The sequence below is a fragment of the Lampetra planeri genome, chromosome 6, assembly GCF_965212315.1.
Source record: "Lampetra planeri chromosome 6, kcLamPlan1.2.h2, whole genome shotgun sequence".
NCBI classification, from domain to species: domain Eukaryota; kingdom Metazoa; phylum Chordata; class Hyperoartia; order Petromyzontiformes; family Petromyzontidae; genus Lampetra; species Lampetra planeri.
In genome coordinates, this window is record NC_136112.1 from 1665171 (window position 1) to 1690363 (window position 25193).

General features: G+C 50.3%; 3 protein-coding genes across 4 annotated transcripts; 2 read left to right on the plus strand and 1 right to left on the minus strand.

Annotated features, from left to right (window-relative positions):
- Positions 1–3218: 3218 nt before the first annotated feature.
- On the minus strand, positions 3219–8527 carry LOC144719353 (apelin receptor A-like). Its single transcript, XM_078595214.1, has one exon. It carries the CDS (start codon positions 7943–7945, stop codon positions 6398–6400), a length of 1548 nt encoding a protein of 515 aa, XP_078451340.1. The 5' UTR covers positions 7946–8527; the 3' UTR covers positions 3219–6397.
- A 4176-nt stretch (positions 8528–12703) lies between these two features.
- Positions 12704–19020, plus strand: LOC144719355 (C3a anaphylatoxin chemotactic receptor-like). The gene is made up of 2 exons (XM_078595217.1): positions 12704–14750; positions 16042–19020. The coding sequence occupies exon 2, from the start codon at positions 16071–16073 to the stop codon at positions 17250–17252; it is 1182 nt and encodes a 393-aa protein (XP_078451343.1). The 5' UTR covers positions 12704–14750; positions 16042–16070; the 3' UTR covers positions 17253–19020.
- A 102-nt stretch (positions 19021–19122) lies between these two features.
- LOC144719354 (formyl peptide receptor-related sequence 4-like) lies at positions 19123–23297 on the plus strand. Of its 2 annotated transcripts, none has more exons than XM_078595215.1 (2): positions 19123–20217; positions 20462–23297. In XM_078595215.1, exons 1-2 carry the CDS (start codon positions 20208–20210, stop codon positions 21670–21672), a joined length of 1221 nt encoding a protein of 406 aa, XP_078451341.1. In that variant the 5' UTR covers positions 19123–20207; the 3' UTR covers positions 21673–23297. The 2 variants fall into 2 exon arrangements, with proteins under 2 accessions (XP_078451341.1, XP_078451342.1); XM_078595216.1 differs by having other exon boundaries at positions 19123–19735.
- Positions 23298–25193: the final 1896 nt, after the last annotated feature.

Consider the following 25193-nt stretch of genomic DNA (forward strand, 5'->3'; position numbering starts at 1 on the left):
GAGAGGATTTAGGGAGAGGGTTTTGGAGAGCGTTGAGGGATGAAGAGTAGGAGGCACCGTCGTGACAGATAGAGAGATAGATAAACCGAGCCGGGAAGGGGAGTTCTGGAAATCGTGCAGAAGATGATAAGTGGATGGCCAGAGGAGAGAGAGAGAGGTGGTGTCAGGGAGAGAGCGTGCGGAGAGTTCGGGAAGAGTGAAAGAGGAGGATGCCAAACTTCCACGGATGCCGTTCGCTTCCTCTCCGCTCACCTCCCGTGGGATCTCACTGCTCGCTCCTCCTTCCCTCCCCTCTCCACCTCTCACCCCTCTCCTCTTCCTCCTCCTCCTCGTCGTCTTCTCTTCTCTTTGCTCTCTCCTCGGTCAATGAGACGCAGCTTTAAACGTCGACGCACCGAGCGCGCGTGACACTGCGAGCGTGAACGCGCGTGACACTGAAGCACCGAGGGCGCGTGACACTGAGCGAGACGCGATGCGTTGGTGTGGCCGCCTCCACGACAAACCGAGTGCGTGGCACGCGGAGGCTATCGCCGGCAGATCTGTTCCCTTCTTCCCTCTTAAAATCAGTCCTTCCCCAATCCAATACCAACTCGCAGCTGGTATGGACCAGGAGGCGAGGAGAGGGGGGCTTGGGTTGGGGGGGGGGAATGGGCGTGGGGCGGCAGCGGGTGGGATGGGTTGTGTGTGGGGGGGGGGGTGTAATGGGTCCTTGTGTAGAAGCCGGTAGGGGAGGAAGGTGGGTGCGGGAGAATGGTTCTGTGGAGTCGGGGGAAGAGTTCGATTGGCACGTGGTGGTGGTGGTGGGTGGTGGTGGTGGATGTTGTGGGTGGTGGTGGGGGTTGGGGGGGGGGGTGTCAGGATAATGGGAGGAGGTTAATGATGGAGGTGAATCCATGTGCCCAGTAACGAGTTCATTTCCGAAGCCGCGCGCTATCCGCGCCATCGCTTAGTGTGAGTGACCCCCAGGGGAGGGTGGGAGGGGGGGTGGGGGGAGACTCCCACCTATGCCCGCACAGTGACGTCCTGCTCGCTGGCTTTCTCACTGATTGATGGGAGGAGAGGTCATGGAACGGGGAGGGGCGGGTTAAGGGGAGGGGCGAGATTGGAGGAAGGGGGAAGTGGGGGGGGGAGAGGTTTTGGTTGGGGCTATTCAACTTTCGGTGTTTGAAATTCAACCCCGTCCGATTGAAAGTGCAAGTTATGGGATTAATAACAGCTCCAAAAGGCAACCGCAGGCCAGTCCAACATCGCTTTGCGTCTCTCCGCCGCGAGGAGGCCTCTCCACGTCTTTCCGGGCAGAATCAGAATCTGTATTTAGATTTCAGGAGGAATCCGAAGAGCTATAAAGCTCTTTTTTCCCCACAGATGTTCCAGCAGGAGCACGGGGTCAGAACGTTGCACTAACAAAAAAAACGATGCAAAAACACGATGGGAGTGCAGAGTATTTGAAAGGTAAAACAAAAACATCGCTTAATAAAACATACAAATACAACTGAACAATGGTTTATTTTAACTTGTTTTTTTTAGAAGCGACTTGGCCACACATGATGGTTCCCCTTCGCGAGCCGTGCCGGCCTTCATAGGTGCTACTCTCTAACAGCACTTGCCCTAAGAGTCTGTTAAGGCTATACGGGGGATCTTTGTATTTGTGTCGCTGTGTATCGTTTGTGTCTGTCCGTCTGTGCCTGCGCACCTGTCGAATCGACCTCAAATGAGTACCCCGTGTGACGGTGTCAACGTCATTGGGGGAAACAAAGACGGCCGGGCGTGGTGTGCTGGCCACCCCTTGTGTGCCGTGCCGACCTTCGTAGCTGCTCGCTCACAACACTTGCCCTCAAAAGTCCGCTAAAGCCTACACGGGCGGAGCTTTGCACGCCTCAATGCTATATCATTCGTAACCGGACTAAAATTTACACACCATTATCTCAACACAAAGGCCCCGGACAGCACAGCGGTGGATTATTGAATGCATCTGTGAGCAGCTGCGAGTGTTTCACTCAAGTGGCCCCCCGGGACACGTGCTGAGAATGGAGCCCGAGTCCACAGAGACGACCTCCCTACCACGGTTGGACACCTGGCGACGGCACCGTTCGAGACCAACTAAAGACCATGGGGAGGTGGGGGGCCCTGTCTTGGGGGGGGGGCTGTCTTGGGGTGCAGCAGAGAAAGCTGCTAAAGACCGCCCGTCACGGCGTGGGCTTGTTGAGGCCTTGTGCTCCACAGGGAGCGAGGAGGAGTACGTCAGTCAGTGACAAAGGCCCGGGGCTAACGATGTGTCCCAGAGTTGGCAGCACGGCAAGTGGATTATTGAATGCGTCTGTGAGGAGCTGCGATTGTTTCGCCCGCGCGAGTGCCGTGCCGGGTTTTATATTTTTACGATTTCTTCCCCCGCACCCCTCCTCCTCCTGCTCCTGCTTCCACCCTCCCACTCGAAACTCTCATTTAGGGGATTTTACAACAACAGTAGCAAAAAACGTTTCAACGTGTTGCCAACTCTGACTAAAACTGCTATTGCGGGGAATTTTAATTTTGAGTCAATAAAAAATATATGAATTAAAAAACTGTCCTCTTATTAAATTCTTCCCGGATTGCGTTCAACAGTTACCGGGAGACCGATGCTAATACCAGTCGACATTCCCGGCCAATCCGGAAGGGTTTGCACCACACAGACTGACACGGGCTCACAGACAGACACGCGAACAGACAGACACGGACCCACAGACAGACACATGGACACACAGACAGACACACGGACCCACAGACAGACACACGGACACACAGACAGACACACGGACACACAGACAGGCACGGGCTCACAGACAGACACACGGACCCACAGACAGACACGGCGATTTTGCAAGGCTAAGGTGTACCTTGACACCACGTGAAGTGTCTCAGGCTCGCTGGCAGGAGGCCACGGGACAGACCTATGAGTGCTGTTGGCTACATACGGTGCGAAAGAAGTTCACCATGTATACATACAGGGAGGGGCCATGGGTTGACTTGACGGCGGCGACTGGGCGATGCACCACCACCCTGTGCTCCCCACTGTGTCATCTCGCTGCTTTTTAGCCGCCCGGCACTCCGCTCGTTGTTGTGAGCGTAGTTCCTCTGCCCTGCGCTGTAATCGAAGGGCGCATTACCTCCAACTGCCCAAGCAGCGTCCTTCACGAGCCTCCCCCACGGACACACGGACCCACAGACAGACAAATGGACACTTCCTGCATCCCCGTCTCGTTTTATTCATCGGATCGGCCGCTGCTTCATGTCACAGCCATCGATCGCTCACGTCAACCAATCAGCGCAGAGGAGCACCCATCAATCACTGCAGTACATGCATACTGTACAAATGCGTATATATTGCAGGTCTATAGCTGTGTGCGTTTGGGGGAGGGCGGTGGGGGTGAGATGGGATGGGTATGGGCTAGAAAAGTTAATCACAGTCCAATTCCCACCGTCAATTAAGCCTCGGTCACGTGACCAATGGTTAATTGCACTGAGGAGCGGGGAAGGGCTAGGAGGGGGAGGGGCGGGGCGCGGTGGAGGCGAGATGTGGAGGCGCGTTAATCCATCATCACAAATCGGCGCTTATGTTAATAACAAATATTCCGAGCAACAATACACACATATAGCCAAGAAGCGAATTCTAAATAACGGCAGGCACTCCACGCGTCCTTTGGACGTCACCTTACGTCCGTCCCTCCCTCCCTCGGAACGCAAAATCCAGCCAGCGAAACTTGTTTCTAATCAAGTGTACCGTCGGAATGAAAATGTGAAATGCATCTCAAACTGCGGGGGGACTGTGATCCTTCATTACGTTGGCAGTGGTGCACGAGCGCAAACAATACAGACGTCAGGAACACAGTGACCCTGAAGAGGAAGACAATATGGAATAGGCGACGTTTCGAGGAATGATCCGCATTTATGTGCTATGAAGAAGAGCCATTGCTCTTTAGGCCACACGGTGCTTTGGATTCGTAATTATATAGACTGTTGGGTTAGATCGTGTATGGGTATCATGCCAATGTTTAGCTATAGCAGGGTTCGACAACCAATATAGAACTGTAAACCAGAGGTGGGACAAAGTCATTGTTATGCAAGTCCAAGTCGAGTCGCAAGTCATCAAATTCATGACTCGAGTCTGACTCGAGTCCAAGTCACATGACTCGAGTCCACATCTCATAGGTGGGACAAAGTCATTGTTATGCAAGTCCAAGTCGAGTCGCAAGTCATCAAATTCATGACTCGAGTCTGACTCGAGTCCAAGTCACATGACTCGAGTCCACATCTCATAGGTGGGACAAAGTCATTGTTATGCAAGTCCAAGTCGAGTCGCAAGTCATCAAATTCATGACTCGAGTCTGACTCGAGTCCAAGTCACATGACTCGAGTCCACACCTCTGCTGTAAACTATGTTCATGTTGCAAGGTCTCGTGACCCACTGAGCGACGTCGCTTCTTTTCAGAAGCGACGTGGCCACAAATGATAGCTCAGTGCAGTGGCTCATTCATCTGGAAATTTACAGCAGCCTGCCAAATACGATGAACGCGTGATGTTTCTAAATGTGTGTGTGGGGGGGGGGGGAAACCCCGAGGAACCGGAGAAAAACCCACACGACCACGGGAAGAGAGAGAAACGCAACCTCCAAATATATAGCAGCAAGCGTCAGGGTCGGAATCGAACCCACGACCTCCTGTACACCAGGCGAGTAAGTTAACATCTCATAGCCACCGAGGAATGTTGAAAAAAGAGCTAAAATGTTCACAGTTTTGTCCGACGTTTCGCTGGATATCACATCGAGCATCGGCAGGCGTGAACAGCAGCTCGGCTCTCGCGTGAACGAGCTTGGCAGTGTCATCGACGATTGTGTTGAAGTTTGTTGTTTTTATACCGACAACAACAAAAATAAGTGTCGATTTCAATTCTTCGATTGTTTGACTGAATTCTCACAAGTGTCGAAGATAATGGAGTTCAGTCGGAGAGACGTGTTCGTCGTCACGTGACACACTCGCTAATAATTTCTTCTTAGCGCCTCCGATTGGCTGCCACCACCGCTGCAGGTGGAGCAAGGCAGGTGAGCCCGGAACACGGGTGAGTGGGAAAGGTGAGTGGGGTGGGTGGAGCAGGTGGGGTGAGCCGGAGTGGGGCGGGTGGAGCGGGTTCAAGGTGTTCTCAAGTGATGAGCAGCGACGCTTTGTTTTGCATAGCAGTGGCACAACGAACCAACGTAACGACAACGCTTCTATGGGACAGTCTTTCCTAGCGTGTGGCAGTGCGCGTGTGTGTCGGTGTATCTCAGTGTGAGTCTGTGTGTGTCTGTGTGTGTGGGGAGTGTGTAGCGAGCTACGAAACCGGCGAGCCGAGTTCGATTCCCGCTCACGGCAGGCACCGGTGACGATTATCTGAATCGGTCCTGGGCCTCAGCTAGGTCGATTCAGCCTCAAATGGGCAAGCTAGTACGGTGTGGAGTAAAATTAAAAAAAAACATCAGCACTGGGTGCTGACCACCCGTCCCCTCGTGTGCCATGTCGGTCTTAAGAGGTGCTTGCTAGCAGCACTTGCCCCAAAAATCTGTTAAAGGCTACTTGGGGAATCTTTGTCTTGTGTGCCAGTGTGTATCGTAAGCCTCGACCGGGTCACATAAAGCAGAGGCGGCCGCTTGGGGAGGACGTGGCGAGATATTTTTTGCGATGGATTTTATTTATTTACAGAAGTTAATTAATTAAAATCACAATGCATTCCGAGAAATCCATGACCTCCTTCCCTTTCGCAGCGCCCGACTTTGGAATGTCCTTTTGACCAAGCTTAATATTCCACTTTTACCTTCTCGAGCCACGGATTAAATCTGTCACGATTGCGATCGCTATAACCCGTGGATTTGTGTTTTTTTACGTTTATTTTTAAAGAACTATGCTATTGTGTATCCTGATTTACAGAAAGTTCTGGCTTGAGTGGCGTGTAAATGAAGTCGACCTGTCACATTCACTCCAGGCAAAGGACATCTGATTTTCTCCAGGATAAACACAGACACTCTGATTCTCTATCTCCACTGCAGACCGTCTTGCGCTGTGGTCACTCCTTGGAATTGAGCCGCTTAGCTCCACGGAGCCTTGGCAGCTGGAGGAAATAAAGCCTGGAGTCTGAAAGAATCGATCCCGATTCCACACGAATAGCAATGCAAACTCAACAAGTCTTAATGCAAGCGGATACAAATTCCGCTTTACGGCGGGAACGAAAGCACGTCATCAAAAGTCAAAGCCGGTGGGTTCCCTTGACGCGTCTCTCCTGGTCACAGTTCACCACCCCACCTGAGCCCGTGGTGGACATTCCACGTTACTACGACCGGGGCCGGGACATCCGAGCCGAGAGCGCGAGAGTTCACGTCCGTGTCACCGCGTTACTTATCGCCACGAAGGGGCGACTCGTGCTGGAATCGAGTCGGACTTTTGCGCAAGTCTGACGTTTCGGTCTCCGTGTGCGCGCGCGCGCCCGGCGGCGCCAGGAAGCGGCCGCAGCACAAAGCGGCGACGGCGTCGCTCGCGTTCGACTCCTTGGCGGCGCCGCCGCCGCACGCGTCGGGGGTGTCGGATCGGGACGAGGGCTCGTCGCGAGACGCCGTCGCGGCGCCGGATCCTCCCGCCGAGCTGACCTGCGCGGCCATGAGCGCCTCGAGGGTGGCGCAGCGCAGCACCCCCAGGCACGTGGACCTGAAGTGCGGGTCGAAGTAGGCGTAGAGGAAGGGGTTGAGGCAGCTGTTCACGTAGGCGAGGCTCACCGTGTAGGGCAGCCCCACGAAAATGAATCGCTCCAGGCCGCAGCGCGTGGGCAGCACGCCGAAGTGAACGAGCGCGTTCGTGACCTTCACCGCGTGGAAGGGCAGCCAGCAGACGGTGAAGGTGAGCACCAGGTTGAAGATGGTCCTCAGCAGCCGGCGACGCTTGTCGCTCTCCCTGCGCACGTGCGTGAAGTGGTTCTGGATCTTGGCCATGATGCACGCGTAGCAGTAGATCATCACCACCTCGGGCAGCACGAAGCTCGCCGACGTGTGGAAGAGGCCCGCCATGGCGTTCCACCAGTCGGGAGACATCTCCCCGTTGCTGCCCAGCGAGGAGTACTCCACCACGCACACCACTCGGCCGCCGCTCGCGCCGTAGCCGTCGTCGTCGTCGTAGCTGACGTCGTCGGCGTCGGCGCGATCTTCGGCGATGGTCTTGGTGGTGGCCAGCGCGGCCGTGAACAGCGCCATGAGCGACGAGAAAGTCCAGACGCCGGCGAGCAGAGCCTTGGTCACGCGCGCCGTGCGGAACGAGTGGGACCTCAGCGAGCAGACGACGGCCACGTAGCGGTCGAGGCTGAGGCAGGTGAGGCAGAAGATGCTCGCGTACATGTTGAGCATGGACACGCAGCTGCTGAGGGTGCAGAGGAAGCCCCCGAAGGGCCAGTGGTAGTCCAGGGCCGTGTAGGCGGCCCAGAGGGGCAGCGTGAGCACGAACACGAGGTCGGCGGAGGCGAGGCTGGCGATGTAGAGATCCGTGTTGCGCTTGCGCGTCTTGAGGCGCGCGATGGTCCACACCACGAGGCCGTTGCCCACGAGGCCGCACACGAACACCAGCGAGTAGACGATGGGGATGAGCGTCGGCGTGACGTTCCACTCGCTGTAGTCGCATTCCGTGCCCACGGTGTCGTAGCCGTAGTTGTAATCGTAGGGGAAGCCGCTACTCGTGTGGTTGGAACTCCCGGACGCGGTACTCGTCTCGTTGAACGATGATGATGACGAAGGTGATGCCGATGGTGATAGTGGTGCTGATGATGTTGGGGAGGTCGAGTGCAACTCCGGGTGTTGATATGCCACCGGGAGGCTGCTGGCACTGCCGCTGCTGATGCTGCTGCCGCTGGTGATGCTGATGGTGACGGCGGTGACGAGGACGACCGAGACGATATCCATTTGTGTGTGCGGGGAGTGGGGGTCTCTAGCAAAGATGGGGCTCAGTTGGAGCGGCAGGGTCCGCTCGTACGACGAGAGCTGTGGCGTGGGGATGGGGATGGGGGGGGGTCCGTGTCGCTCAAGTCGCCGCACGGCACTCGCCTCGGATGCTGCTGCCGCTGCTGTTTATATCAACGTCCGTGTCGCCTTCGCAAGGTCCCCAGGGCACCTCGCATCTACGCACAACGCTCCAGGTGTTCAAGAAGGAGGGTCAGCGCCCCCCCCCCCCCCACAAAGCTCCCTTCCTCGATTCCCAGCGTGCAGCTCCCAAACAGAGTGGGGTGGGTGGGTGGAGATCTTACAAAACACAACAACAGCAACGCAACAGCAACGCAACAACAACACAGAACGACGCAACAAACCAACACAACAACACCACAACAACAAGAACACGACACCAGAACAACAACAACACAACAACAACAACAGAACAACAACAGCACCACAGCACGCGCGCTCACGAATGGACCGCGCGCATGAAACAAGAGGCGAGTTTGCGGGCAACTCAGATGAGGAGGAGGAGGAGGACCACGGCGAAACGAAACGCTCGCCCTAATTTATTCCGCTGGGAATAGCGGCGGAGATGTGTGACTGTTATCGCGACTCATTGCATGGAGCCAGTGACCGCAGGCCCTATGAGTGAGATTACGGTCACGGGGTCGAGTGTTAGGGGTAGGGGTGGAGGAGATGGGGGGGAGGGTTAAGCAGCATGAGTCGTGTTTGGAGTTTACGCTTTGGGGTTTGGAGGGGGGTTGACTGGTGGAGGGGATTATTATTATTTTTTAAACGAAATTATTTGGAAATTCTAATATTGTTACGAAACCCCAACTGCCGCTACTGTTGACGTCACGAGCTCTTTGATGTGATGATGATGCTGCTGCTGTTGTTGTTAATGATGGTGGTGATGCGTTGACTAATTTCTTTTACTGTAAATAGCCGTGCTGGTTTCGTGATAAGTCGTTGGTGGTGGTGGTGGCGAGTATTATTATTCACGTTAGCCTTCGGAAAAGTCAAGACTCACACATTATCCCGAGATTTATATATTTATATACGCATGTGAATTATGGCCTGTTGCCACCCTCTGCCACTCCACTGCTGGATGAAGGCCTCCCGCCACGGCGCGTCGGACTTGGTAGGTTGTTTTGGTCATACTTCACCATTGCCGGTCAGTTGGGGATCGGTGAAGGGGGCTCGCACGCAAGGAGAAGGCTCATCACATATCACTCGCCACGTGGCATTGACCGTTGCTCGGAATATAACTCCGGTAGAATATCGGCCTAACCTTGCACGCTGGCCATTCGTCCTGAGCAGTTGATCCCACCAAATGCGACGTATACCCATGTATACTATTGGTTCGACAGAGGCAGGCAATTTAAGACACTCGCCCACTGCTTTCATTACCGCGCCGGGAGAATTAAAACTATTAAACTTTTATTTAATTTTGCCAGGTAAGACCCCGCTGAGCTACGATGTAGATATTTTTCAGAAGCGACCCGGCTGTCACAAATGATAGCAGCTCAACGAAGTGGCTTCTTGTCACGTGGACATGTAAATTGTCACGTGGACATTTAAAGCAACAGCCAAATAATCTCTACGCGTGTTTCTAAACGTGAAGGGTATAACGACGCCACCACGGGGAAAGAGACAACACAAACCCCAAATATACAACAGGCGTCAGGGTCGGGATCGAACCCACGACCTCCTGTATACCAGGCGAGGTCGTGAAAACCTACGCCACCGAACCAGCGATCTCTGCATTGAAAGTCCAGTGTGCTGACCATATCACCCACAGCAGCAGCATCATCCCCTCGTTGTGATACTGCAATGTAGGAGGAGGAGGCTTCGACTTGTTTGGGGCACAGGTCAAGGGGTCAATACATTAGGAGGTCAATACGGCCAATGTAATGAAGCACAGTCGTTACGCAGCATTACCTCGTGTATAAGGGAGTTGAGGTGCTACGTGGTCCAGGGTGTGGTACCACATCGGGGACTGCAGGAATGAGTCTCTCGACTCACGGTACTGAACGTGGACACCAACAGCACCACTTGAGTGGACAAAGCCCCGGCCCTCCAGCTGTCGTGGGTGGCACGTGGAGTGTGATGAGCGGGCAGACACGTGGCTGTCAGCTCAGGGCAGTTAACGGAGTTAAGGGCAGATACAAGGGGTGAGAGGGAAGGTCAGGCAGTGAAGGGAGTTGTTGAAAGGCAGTTAAGGTCGTTCAGTGAGTTGAATGGAGGATAAAATGGGGTGCCACCAGTCCCTTACCTCTGTAGAGTGTTTTGCTTGGGCACAAATAGAAAGATTCCCCCATAGCCTTAACAGACTGTTGGGGCAAGTGCTGTTAGCGAGCACCTATGAAGGCCGGAACGGCACACGAGGGGGTGGGTGGCCAACACCACGCCCGGCCGCCTTTGTCACCCCAGTGGCGATGTTTACACATTTGAGGCTGAGTCGACCTAGGGGAGGAGGCTCAGGACTGGTTCAAATAATCGTCAGTGATATTGGCCGTGAGCGGGAATCGAACTCGGTCGCCAGGTTCGTAGCGCAGCGTAGCGCTAACCACTACACCACCACTCCCACGCGTACAGACATACAGACATACACACACGCACGCGCACGACTTCACAAATGAAAGTCAGGACGTTTCATCTCAATTCCTTTCTCGTGGTCAGAAATTTAAACATTTTATATCGAACCATCGTGGTTTAATAAACAAAAGCCGCAACAGCCGTACGACTGCGATAGTATTTATATTTTTTTAAGAACTGGAATACGGTCAAACCCCACTTGGCGACGGAAATTGCCTGCACGAAACCGAGTTTAGCAAATACCCGTTAAAGGTTTAATTAGCTCCGATGGCATCTAAAGTTACCTTTTGTCACCCAAAAAAACGTACTCGTCTAATATTTAAACGATGGATATTAAATACGTAAAAATATTACCAACATTATAAACACATACTGTTGAAAGAAACGTGGTCAATCGATGCATTAATTAATATTGACTGTACCCACAACAGCCCGTCGTTAACCGGGGAATGTTCGGTAAGTGAACACTTCAGGCTCATACGGAGACACTACACTACTATACACTACACTATACACTACACTATACACTACACTATACACTACACTACTACACTATACACTACTATACACTACACTATGCACTACTATACACTCACTACACTATGCACCACTATACACTACACTATGCACTACTATACACTACACTATGCACTACTATACACTACACTATGCACTACTATACACTCCTATACACTACACTATGCACTACTATACACTACTATACACTACACTATGCACTACTATACACTACACTATGCACTACTATACACTATACTATACACTACTATACACTACACTATGCACTACTATACACTACACTATGCACTACTATACACTACTATACACTACACTATGCACTACTATACACTACACTATACACTACACTATGCACTACTATACACTACTATACACTCCTATACACTACACTATACACTACACTATACACTACACTATACACTACACTATACACTACTATACACTACACTATACACTACACTATACTACACTACTATACACTACACTATACACTACACTATACACTACACTATGCACTACACTATGCACTACACTATACACTACACTATGCACTACTATACACTACTATACACTACACTATACACTATACACTACACTATGCACTACACTATGCACTACACTATACTACACATTGGGCTCTATTAAGGCCCGTCGTTACGCCATTAATCGTGAACAGGGGTGTTCGTGATGATGGGTTCTACAATATGGCCTTAAAAGTAAAAATATATATCATTTGCAACGTTTCGGGCAATGGACCTTCTATATCTGCGACGAAGCGAGCATGTGCCACGCAGAAGGGTCATCGCCCGAAACGACGCCTAGTCTGTAGTTTTCCTTTCCGAGGCGACACATCCAGAGTTCTCGTCGCCTTCAAAGTTGTGAGACTGCCGTTGTTGAGTGTGCCTGTGCACCAGTGCCAACGCAGCACCCAGCCGTGTGGCGATGGCAGTGGCAGGGGCTGTGGTGGACAGCGGGGAGCGGTGCAGCGATCGTCTCCAGCAACAGAACCACTCAATTGTATTTGCTGGCGAAAGGTCGGACTTCAGATTGTAAATGTTGCGGCTTGGCTCTCCAACACAACGGTGTGGCTGGAATAGAGACAAATTGGCCACGTTCTGTTTACGTGACAACCCTTACTAGTTGGCTGTGTCGGGTGGTGGCGGGTTTAACGACACTTGTATATATTTACGTGATCGAACCCAAACAACCTGTACCTTGCATGATATTGGTCGTGTTATACAGCCACCCCTGTTGTGTTGTACTGTAAACCTATGTGCTGTCACCTACACAACCCCCCCCCCCAGCTGTCCAGCCTGGTGTGGTATGGTCAGAATAACCCCCTCGACCCGCAGCAGTGCGTGGAGATGCCTTGCGGTCTATCCAGCAGCAGATTGGCCAAAAGGGGCCTGTTGGTGTACAGGCTGGTCCAGATGTCTTGTGACCCCCCCCTCCCACCAATTAATTTACCCCGAATAATTTTCTTCGTCCTTTGCATACTCATTTCTGTTTTTAATAAACCGAGTATTTATTTTTATTTTAGAAAGTATTCCGTTTTAGAGAATTTGATGGGGGGGGGGGGGGGTCTCAAGACATCTGGACCACACTACCCAGCGCCGGGGCCACGTGACGGACCCTGGCCCTGTCGTGAGTTCGCGTGCCCACCGCGACCTCACGTGCCTCGGCGCGGACATTGCAGCTGCAGACTCGCCCAAGTGCATCGCGCAAACCACTGCGTCACACGTCACACTCACCACGACATTGTTTGTACCAAATAATAATATGAAAACAGTGCAGGCCATGAAATAACACGTTTCAAGCAACGCACGGAAACATGCGCAAAAAACACCCGGCCTTTTACGCGTTATTCCAACCACATCGGCATAAGAGACATTTCTAAGGGTGAGCTTAATACAAGGGGGCCCTTAAAAGAAGGCAGAAAGAGCGTCTTTAAAGTCGTTGCTGGTTAAGAAGTGGGTGAGATGGTGGGATGAGGGGTTGCGCCAAGGCCGTAGCCATAGTCAACATTGGGGGGGACCAAATCTTTCCTGGGGGTCCCCCCCCTAGAAAAAAAATCTAAATTTGAAAATGATTTTCCTGCCTAAAATAAAAAAAAAATTCACTAACACATGGGATAGAATTTTTATTTAATTTTTTACAATAATGTCTAATAGTGTATTGTATTATATTGCTCAATTTTTTTCTTTTTACCTTTTATTGTTTAATTGTATGTAATGGCAGAGATTAGGGATTAATAAAGTACAACCATAACCACAATCATATAAACAGAAATCTATTTTATAGCAATATATATTATTTAATTCCAGCCTTAGGTTGTGCACAGATTGTGTCAAACTGACTCCAATGATAACCGGCCCACACATCTCACAATCCTCAATGTGAAATTGCGGTTTCGTTTGCTAAGCGACACCCGATTTGTAAAGCACAAAGGGCGTGGGAGGGTGGAAATTTGTTGTAAGTTGTTAGTAACACAAATACTGGATCATAAAAAGCATCAACATCTTAGATTATCATTCTTAAAGTGTGGTCATCATTCCCCAATCAGCATTATCAATCATCACCGTAATAATCATCTACATCCTTCGGTTATTCCCTCTATTAAATACACTTTGCATACTGGATTCTTTAATGCCTATTCAATTAAAAAAGAAATCCTTCAATTATTTTGCGCCAATCATAATCTTTATCATCATCCTTTATTTATTATGAATCATCAGAAATGTTCTATTAATTCCCGAATAAAGATCACCATCTCTCATGATCCTGTGATGCAACAATCCACATCAGTTTTTTCAAGGATTCATTATTGATGTCTAAATATTGAAGACGCTGCATTAACATCACTTTGTAATGTTTACGACCAAATAACACCGAAGTTCCAGCCGCCTGGGTGCATCTTCAACATCATCAGCATCTTTCAAAGGACCGAGTGTCTTCATTAAGAGAACAGATACGCCTAGTCCCGATGTCACGATCATCATCATCATTACGACACGCTTTTATTTAACTCTGTCTGTTGTATCCTCAACTCTGTCTGTTGTCATATCCTCAAATATTGTAACTCAATTTTAACCCACTTCCCAATGTCGTATCGACTGAAAACTTGGTATACGTATGTCATACTAGTGACACTGCTATATTCTATCATTAAAAGTAACAATATATATTTTTAAGCAATCTTTTTGAAATCTTATGTTTCGGCTTGGGTCTAATTGTCCACGCTCAACTAACGTTGGCTGTAAATCACCACAGTCCTTACGTTATGGCAAGCTTTGGGGCCACTTCCTGGAGTCGTGTAGATCTGCCATTACTCGTACGGTACAATTCCTGAAAGTGTGTTTTTTTAAAGTTTTTTTTTATTACTTATTTTCTCACAAGAACACGTTTGTTGTTACGCATCGATGTAAGTTTGTGCAATCGTAATTGCGCGCGGGCATTCGCTGCGGTGTCGGAGGCGGCTGGTGGAGGATGATGATAATTGTTGGTTCACTGGGTCATCTTGGGACACGGGAGGAAGAGTGGCAGAGAGGAGAAATAAAAGGAGAGTCACGGTGATATCTGCCTTGAGTTGGAGCGAGAGTCGAGCAGAGAGTGAGAGAGACCAGAGATAAATTACGGAAAGGTAAGTTTGCGTTACGTACACAACTACATAACAACATTCTTCTTGTAAAAGCGAGTCAATCCCAAGACTGGCCTCGGATTTCACTTGCGACTTGTGTTGTGGGCATCTTCATTGCTGTATCAGTGAGCAGTGGCACGGTGGCTTACGGGATGCACTATGAATCTAGCTACCTGAGTTCTATTCCAAACGCTGTCAACAATTATCACCATCATATACTGAACTACATTCTATCACGAGACACGGATCCAGGCGTGTTTATTTTTGTTGTTGTTGCGAAAAACCAGTGAGCAGGTCCGACTTCTCCGAGACTCGCAGTAGGGAATGCTTTGTTAAACACTTGCCGATGGTTTGCTTGGCGTTGTGGGCACGAGTCATCGTGGTCACGAGAAGTTTACCGGTTACCCCGACCCCAGCAAATCGATCAAACGAAGCGACGAAGCGTGGACACTCGATTTAAGATTTGACGAACATTAGATAAAGTAGAAGCATCTATACTCTTAGGTTTTTTCGGTAAAGTCACGTAGGTAAAAAATTAAAAATAAGTAATAAAAATAATATAAATAATAAAGAAATAAAATAATAAATCACGATGTTTCGGAGGCAACACAAGGCTTCGTCATCAGGTGGGACCGTCACAGCTAAATTTTATTATTTATCATTTATTTTTACCTAGAATTAGAAGCATCTCGTGGTTATTTATGTTGACGCTGGCATTAAAACGTTTAGATTGATTATATTCTTTAAGTTATTGCATCTTATTATTTAGATGTATTTTCCCTGTGGGGCCACCTCGAGTTACCGCTCTCCAGTATCCTGCGTGAAAAATGGCCTAAGTTTTGCCCAATCGTGGCCAGCTGGTTCAGAAAGTTAATCAATATAATACATAATACAGTCATTCCCCCTTTAACACCGGAGATACGTTTTTGAACAATGCCGGGTTAATCGAAATACACGTTGAGCGCAGCTATTTCCTCATAAGCAATGTAACAATATAGTTTGGCGATATACGGTGTACCCACACATAGTAAGGCGGGATATCATTCGTACCGATTCCGCACTGCTCAGAAACCGCGTTATAACGGCGCGCGTTCCGCGTTATAGCAGTAATTCCTGTACTTTATGTACTGCCATGTCTAGTTTACAAATGTTGAAAGAATCCAACCTTCAAGTCCAAGGTGATGAGTTACAGGTGTGCACCACCAAATGTATCTTAATATATCCCTTACATGATGACGACATTGGTGGCAAGGTGTTCCATATGTCTTACGATTATTATGACGATCTCTCTCAGGAGTCTACAGAATCACTATTCCCATCAGAATGACCGCCACCACCCATCTACCCAGCTCCCTCTTCTCTCAGAAACCACAGTCCAACTGGAACTCCACTGATTGGGATTCGCCGTTGATCACCTATAGCACGGAGGAGCCGTCAGAAATCTCCAAACGCAATACTTTCAAGTACGCGTCCATAACCATCTACACCATCATCTTTATCTTGGGTAGCGTCGGCAACTTCTTGGTCATCTGGATTCTGGGCTTCAAGATGAAGCGCACGGTGGCGACCCTCTTCTTCCTGCACCTGTCCATCGCCGACTTCATCTTGGTGATGCAGATCCCCGTGGTCATTGCCCACGGGGCCATAGACGACCACTGGGCGATGGGAACGGCCATGTGCAAGCTGATCTCGTTCGGTAACTTCGTGAACATGAACGCCAGCGTCTACTTCTTGACGCTCATCAGCGTCGACCGCTACGCCGCTCTGCTGCACCCCGTGTCCTCGCTGCCCCTGCGTCGCCTGCGCTTGGCCCGGTGGCTCTGCCTGGCCGTGTGGCTCCTCGCCCTGCTGCTGAGTCTCCCGTCTCTCATCTTCCGCACGACGATTGAGGACAGCGGCGTCATATTCTGCTACAATGGCTACGGTGACAGCTTCGAAGAGCAGACGTGGAACATCACGGCCGTGAACATTTGTCGGGTTGTCCTGGGATTCGCTCTTCCGTACGCCGTCATGATCTTCTGCTACTGTCGCATCGGGGCGAGGCTGCGGCGCAGAGACAAGACGCGTCGCGGCAACTCGCTCAGAATCATCGTGTCCGTGGTCGTGGCCTTCGTCGTCTGCTGGGCGCCGTACCACGCCATCGGAATGCTGGAAGCCGCCTCCTACATTCAATACTATTATGAGATGTTTAAGACGTCACAAAAAGCCCTTCCTGTGGTGGCGGGTCTAGTGTACTTCAACAGCTGCATCAACCCAATCCTCTACGTGTTCAGCGGCTCGCATCTCAAAACCCAGTTCAGGCGCTCGCTCGTCGCCGCCATCGAGAACGCGTTCAGAGACCACGAGACGTTGGATTCTGGGCAGGACAGCGGGAGCGGATCCAAGGCGCAGTCGCGGGATGTCACCAACCTCAGCAGCAACCTCAGCAGCAACACCAGTTGCAACCTGGAGGGCAGCCACGGTCACGTGGCGACTGTTGCCGTGGTGCATGAGGCGCAGGTGTAGGGGTGGCCACGGGGAGGAGGGCGCGACACGCGCCCGTGAGAGGACGCGCGCGTCACGAGACCGCGGAGAGGAGGGAAGAGTGGGCGAGCGGTGCACGGGGTGGCGGAGTGGGGGGAGCGTGGGAGGGCAGGAGGCTGGTGGAGCGAAGGTGAGAAGAGATGCTATGTGCGGACGAGAGAGAATGCAGAGAGACGAGAAGAGAAACGCGTCTTCTGGGCCTGGTTCAGTCATCGCCGGATGATTGCCCGTGGTTCTTCTGAGCCCCGTGAGAAAAAACGAGAGATACCTGAGTGAGAGCAACGATGAGGTGAAGAGAGGAGGGGACATTTGAAGGAGGCAGGAGATTGTAGGCGAAGAGAGGGGAGCGGTGCTTGGTCTTGATGGCGCGTAATTATCTGCGAGCTTATCGCTTCATGAAGCAGTCCCCCTCCATAACCTCCTTCCATTCCCCATTCTCATCCCTCCCCTCGCCCCTCCACTCCTTCCCGTACCTCCCTCCATCGCAGTCACTCATTCCTCATCCCTTGCACGCCCCTGCTTTCCACAGCGTTATTTTATTACACCGTGTCTTTTTAAACTATGTTACCTGTACCGCTTAAAATGCTCATTTCTCCAGAGAGTAAAGATTGATTTATTATATCTTTTAACAATGCTTTGCAATTATGTGTTAACCTAGCCCGACCTTTGTACCAAATGACCCGCACATTGGAGGCAAACGAAACGTCGGACTCTCGTGACAAAACGAAGAGCTTAAGTGTTGCTTTGATTTGTTACGCGGATGAAGTTCCCGTTTCGCCAGTCGTGCGGCTATTTAACACGTGAGATCCGTGGCGCTGCGTGAACGCAGCGGCAACAACAAACACAAGAGACAACAACAATGACATTGCACAGAAAGTGTACAGCAGGGTCCTTAAGGAATGTTGCACGACTAACAAACACGATAACAATTTTTAACGGTTGTTAACGAATCACACGAGAATGTAAAAAATAAAATCTTCAAATATGTTTTTTTCATTCGCTCAAAATTCAAACGACCACAAAATTATCATGAGTTCAAATATATCTGTAAAAATTTACTAACATGAAAAAAATATCTGAGGTCTAAGCGAGGCGCTGGCGGGTTGGCCTCACCCCAGAGTGGGGGTGAATGTACAAGACGAGTGTGTGGGCGAGTGTGAGGGGTGCGCTGAAGGGATATTCAGTTTAACACGCAGCAGGCTTTCACGACCGATATCATCCATAATAGAGGTCTTTTGGGTTAGATTGCGTAAATATTGAAATGTGTCGTTAAAACCCGCCTCCACCCGACACAGCTAACTGGTAAGGGTTGTCACGTAAACAAAACGTGTCCACTTCGTCACTAGTACAGCACACCGGTGTGTTGGAGAGCCAAACCGCAACATTTACAATCTGAGTCCGACGTTTCGCCAGTAATTACAACTAGCTTCATCAGGCGACAGCCACAGTTGTTCTGTATTATGAATGAAGCGATATTGATAAATCAAAACCACTGGGTGCCCCAGTATAATAGCCGTATTGCTAACATTGCATTTAACATTGAAATACCAAAGTGTTTAAACTATGCTGGGTTTCCACTACCCAAGATACATTGGATATTAAATTGACACAAGGTGCCTACGAGACCCTGTCCTTTGCGCAGCCAATGTTCATGAAATATCCCGTGTGTCTTGGGTCCACTAACTTCCTGTACACCGATTGTGCTTTGTGTTGCGTTATTTTGAAAAAAATAAAACGTCATTGTTTAAAAATGTCGAGAGTAAACATTTTTTTTATTTCTGGGTCAAAAGGAAATACAAGCAAGGGCATCATGGTCTGAGGACTTTATCATGAAACACAGCAGCTGGAGCACTTGTACGAATCTGAGATCTAGGTGAGCTGGCGGGGGTTTGAGGTGTTGCGTACCAAGGGTGTCGAGTCGGACCAGGCTATGCTCACTGGCCCGCACCGATCTGACACCCTCATTGTGAAATTCCTGTTTCGTGTCCGTAAGCGACACCAACTGGTGAAGCACAACCGGGGGAAGGATACTGCTGTGAATTGTGAGCGACACAAATAAATACTTGACCGTGAAACAGCATCGTTATCCTCACTTTAAGTTTTAATTCGTAAACGCGTCGTCATCAAGATCATCCAAAAGGACTGTCTCCGTGAAGAGAAAACCTTCACCTCATCTCGATGTCACGATCATTATTATCATTTCCTTCACAAGAACACGTTTGTTGCAAACGTGTTTAGTTTCACTTTCAGGAATCGTCATTGCGCGCGAGCATCCGCTGCGGTATCGGAGGCAGATGGTGTTTGATGATAATTTGTGGTGCGGTGGGAAATCACGGAGAGTGGAGGACACGAGAGGAAGAGTCGAGAGAGAGGAGAAAGAAGAGGAAAGTAACAGTGGTATCTGCCTTGAGTTGGAGCGAGAGTCGAGCAGAAAGAGAGAGAGACGACAGAGACATTACCGAAAGGTAAGTTTCAGTTACGTACCCACCTGCATACACTTTTATATTTTTAAGCGAGTCAATCTCTGACTTGGCGAAGACCTGCATATGCTGTGTCGCTCGCGGGGATTGTTTGACCATACTTCACCGCACTGGTCAATGTGAGGTGAAGAGATGGTGGCCAGGACTGGCTCACATATCACTGCGACTTGTGTTGCTTGTTATATGTTTTATTGCTGTTAGCAGCGAGCGGTGGCACGGTGGCTCACGCGATGCACGATGAATCCAGCCACCTGAGTTCGATTCCAAGCCACGGCCAACTGCAGTGATGGACAATAGCTGAACCGGTCCACCCTCCTCTGATAGTGAATTGACGACGCGCTATAAACTATCTAAACACTGCATTGAGACAGGCCATTATTTTTGTATCTATTTTTTTGCTTTATATTCAAGAAAACGAGACCACACGGAGAGAACGATTTACTTAGACGTGGGGATAATGCTCAAAGGTCAGTATAAAGGATAACATTTTCTGCACCGTCATCTCCTGCCCACCCTGCGCACCAGCGGGTTTGGGAGTTTTACAAATCTCGACATGGTCCTCCGACCCTTCGCTTCCAGGTGATGAGTTACAGGTGTGCACCACCACAAGTCCCTTAATATATCCCTTACATGATGATGACATCGATTATGATGGAGATCTAGGGCAAGGTGATCGATATTTCTAACGATAATTATTATGATCTTCCTCAGGAGTCCACAGCATCACTATTCCCATCAGAATGACCGCCACCACCCATCTACCCAGCTCCCTCTTCTCTCTGAAACCACAGTCCAACTGGAACTCCACTGATTGGGATTCGCCGTTGATCACCAACAGCACGGAGGAGCTATCGGAAATCTCCACCAATCTCAATAATTTCAAGTACGTGTCCATAACCGTCTACACCATCATCGTCATCTTGGGTAGCGTCGGCAACTTCTTGGTCATCTGGATCCTGGGCTTCAAGATGAAGCGCACGGTGGTGACCCTCTTCTTCCTGCACCTGTCCATCGCCGACTTCATCTTCATGCTGCAGATGTCCTTGCTTGTTGTTGAAGAGGCCATGGACGGGCACTGGGCGATGGGCACGGCCATGTGCAAGCTGATCTCGTTTGGTCTCTTCGTGAACGCGAACGCCAGCGTCTACTTCTTGACGCTCATCAGCGTCGACCGCTACGCCGCTCTGCTGCACCCCGTGTCCTCGCTGCCCCTGCGTCGCCTGCACTTGGCCCGGTGGCTCTGCCTGGCCGTGTGGCTCCTCTCCCTCCTGCTGAGCCTGCCGCCTCTCATCTTCAGCACAACAGCAGATGACAATGGCATGATAGTCTGCTTTGACGACTACAGTGAAAACCGAGATGAGGAGTTGCGGCACATCATGGCCGTGAACATCTGTCGGTTTGTCCTGGGCTTCGCTCTTCCGTACGCCGTCATGATCTTCTGCTACTGTCGCATCGGGGCGAAACTGCAGCGTATAGACAAGACGCGTCGCGGCAACTCGCTCAGAATCATCGTGTCAGTGGTCGTGGCCTTCTTCGTCTGCTGGGCGCCGTACCACGCCATCGGACTGCTGGAGACCACATATTTTCATGAAAATAATGAGATTCACCCCGTGGCAGAAATGGCATTGTTAATTGTTGATTATCTTATGTGCTTCAACAGCTGCATCAACCCGATCCTCTATGTGTTGAGCGGCTCGCATCTCAAAACCCAGTTCAGGCGCTCGCTCGTCGCCGCCATCGAGAACGCGTTCAGAGACCACGAGCACTTGGATTTGGGGCAGGACAGCGGGAGTGGACCCAGGGCGCAGTCGCGGGATGTCATCAACCTCAGCACCAAGCTCAGCAGCAACACCAGTGGCAACCTGGAGGGCAGCCACGGTCACGTGGCGACCGTTGCCGTGGTGCAGGAGGCGCAGGTGTAGGGGTGGCCACGGGGAGGAGGACGCGACACGCGCCCGTGAGAGGACGAGCGCGTCACGAGACCGCGGAGAGGAGGGAAGAGTGGGCGAGCGGTGCATGGGGTGGCGGAGTGGAGAGGCGGAGTGGGGGAAGAGTGGTAGGGCAGGGGACTGATGGAGCGAAGGTGAGAAGAGATGATAGGAGGGGACGCGAGAAAGCGGAGAGACGAGAAGAGAAACGCGTCTTCTGGGCCTGGTCGAGGTGGCTCCACTTGCTGTGAGGTTTGCTTCACAGCAGCCGGCACCCGTACAGAGGCGGTTCAAGCATCGCCAGATAATTGTCCGTGGTTCATTTGACCCTTCTGAGAAAAGAGGAGATGTTCATAGTTCAAAGCAGAGGAGATTAAAATGTATTTCTTGAGAACTGCTTTTTGTATCTAGTTTGTTGTCCTTCCCCCGCACCACTGATTTAGCACGGTTGGCGACGTACAGTGCGAAAGAAGTTCAACATACATACAGAGGAAATGTGAAGAAGAGAGGAGATAGTCGGCGAGGAGAGGGTCGTGTAGTGGTGCTTGGTCTTGATGGTGCGTAATAATATAGGAGCTCATCGCTTCATGTAGCAGCCCCCCTCAACCTTCTATTCCTCTCTTAAAGCCTCACCTCTTCCCCATTCCCCATTCTCATCCCTCCCCTCGCCCCTCGACTGCTTCCCGTCCCTCCCCTACCCTTTCGTAACCCCAAAGTACCATCCATCGCAGTTGTAGTGACATAAGAAGGGAGGGGCTGCTGGTGGCTCTGGGACCCTGGGCGGGCCAGGCGCTTAAGCCTCTTGGCGCCAGGCGTGGGTTCCCAGGCGGGTCAGACGCTTAAGCCTCTTGGCGTCAGGCGTTGGGTTCCCGGGTGACCCAGGCGCTTAAGCCTTGGCGCCGCCAAAGGGGGGGGCTGTGTGTGCTCTGTGGGAGATCTGGGGGCCCACACGGCCCCACCCCTCGTTGGGGACTAATTATAAAAGGGGAGCTCCCTGGACGATCAGGGCCAGTCGTAGCTCAAGACCCAATACCAGCCATCGGAGGACCCTGGGACGCTGTGAGAGCCAGTGGTGGGACTCTGGAACTCCCGACTCTACGACCTTGTGAGGGCGAGATCCAGAGCGTAGCCAGAGTAGTGTATCTAGGCTGTGTACCTAGGCTGTGTACCTAGGCTGTAACAGAGTATCAGGACTGTTGGAGTGTTGTGTTGTAATAAAGAAGTTACCTCTACAAGTGTCTCCGGAACCCATTGCACAGTCACCCAAAACCTCATACCTTGCACGCCCCTACCATCCATAGCATTACTGTATTTTATTATACCATTTTCAAAACTATGTTACTGCTCAAAATACTTACTACATTTATCTAGGGAGCAAAGATTTTTTAAAACATAATTTAATAATGCTTTGCAATTGTGTGTTAACCTAGCCCGACATTTGTACCAAATTCAGCTGCTGTAAATGGCCACACGACGATAAGCCCACTTCGTCAAGCTATCATTTGTGTCTATCCCAGTAGTAATAATAACCCGCACATTTGAGTCAAATGTAAAAAAAAAATCTATTATAAAAATATGAATGTAAATACTTTAAAAAATAATACATATTTCTCTAAAAAGTAACTCACAAACCATATATGAATTTTGATTTTAAGCTTTCGTGACTGCAGGGATTCATATTCTAAAATAAGAAAAATATTGTTTGATATTTTTATTATTTTATTATTTCCCTTCTACGTGACTTTACCGAAAGAACTAAGAATATAAACGATATATGCTTTATATAACTGAGGTCTAGGCGAGGCGCTGGCAGTTAGGCCTCACCTGAGGGTGGGGGGGAGTGAATTCACAAATGAGTGTGTGAGAGGTGTGCTGAAGGGATATTGCTCAATTAAAACAACGGTTCTAAGTGCGCCAATATAATAGCTACCGTTGAAAACTGTCCCAAACATTGCATTTTACGTTGAAAATACCAAAGTGTTTAACTATCCCTGGTTTCCACTACCCAAGAGACATTGGGTATTTCATTGACACAAGGTGCCCACGAGAATTAAAGTTGAACCTGTCCTTTGCGCAGCCAATGTTCATGAAATATCCCGTGTGTCTTGGGTCCACTAACTTCATGTACGTATAATTGTGCTTCGTGTTGTATTATTTTTCTTTCAATAAAACGTCATTGTTGAAAAAAAAAGTCGAGAGTAGTTTGTATTTCTGGTACAAATTTAAACATAAGCAACGGAAATAAAAGATAGCAGTGAGCTGACGGGGTGACGGCGTGAGGGGTTCTGTGAAATCCTCATTGTGAAATTGCGGTTCCGTGTACTAAGCGACACCAAATGGTAAAGTTGGGGGGAGCACGCTGCTGTCACCTGTGAGAAACACAAATACCACGCCAATAAAAACGTTATACTGGTAGGAACCTCCTGGTTACACCAGCCCACAGGGGATTATTGTGTCCGTCCGTCGTGCATGGAGGGGCTGGGTGGGGAGGGAGGGGCTGGGTGGGGAGGGGAGGGTGGGGAGGGGCTGGGTGGGTTGGGTGGAGCTGGGTGGGGAGGGGCTGGGTGGGGAGGGGAGGGGCTGGGTGGGGAGGGTGGGGAGGGGCTGGGTGGGGAGGGGCTGGGTGGGGGGTGGGAGGGGTGGAGCTGGGTGTAGACGGGAGGGGCTGGTCACCCCGTGGTGCCCTTATAAAACTCAACGTTTAACCTACTCACGCCGGCTTGTGCTCGCCCTCACAGTCGGGCATATTTGCGGAATACACCACGCCGCCGTTGACCCTGCCCATTGACCGAGCAACCCAACGTTCCTACCAGCTCCCTCCGCAGGAATGTTTTCATCAGCATCATCAGCATCATCATCATCAACATTTGAAGAATGATGGTTCGACAGTCACCGTCAGTCATCACCATCGTCATCATCAGCCATGTTCTATCCACCGCCGCATCGATACAACACCAACCCACAGCGTCACCATCGAAATTTCATGATCCTTTGATGCAACAATCCATCCCAGGTTGGCAGATTAACGTATATCATCACTACATCTCCAGGATATGAGCTCCATGCCACATATTTAATTTTAAATAGACCTCATATTAGACAAGCTATTTAACTGGATCACAATTCATCTCCACGCTTGGAAGACGCTGCAATAGCAACATCACATTCTGTCATCCTTATGACCCAATAATTCCAATTTGTCCTCGTTTTCTTCGTCTGACAATTCGGACCCCTCCATGAGCTACAACATCAAGGGTTGCCACCCGTGTAGGATGATGGACCGCGCCTACCTTAGCCTGGGCTATCGACTCACAGCCCTCTCTGGTTTCTGCAACCGAGCACTTTGACCTTTGAGCCATCCCACTCGAGTTCATCATCGGCATTATCATAATATCCGTCATCAAAATGACAAAAGTGGCCGCATAGAGAGAGAGAGATGGGGAAAAGGTTGTCCTTGTGTCATTCTTGAGTGCGCTAGGAAACAAACGCTTAAAACATGAATTACAAAAAAAAAT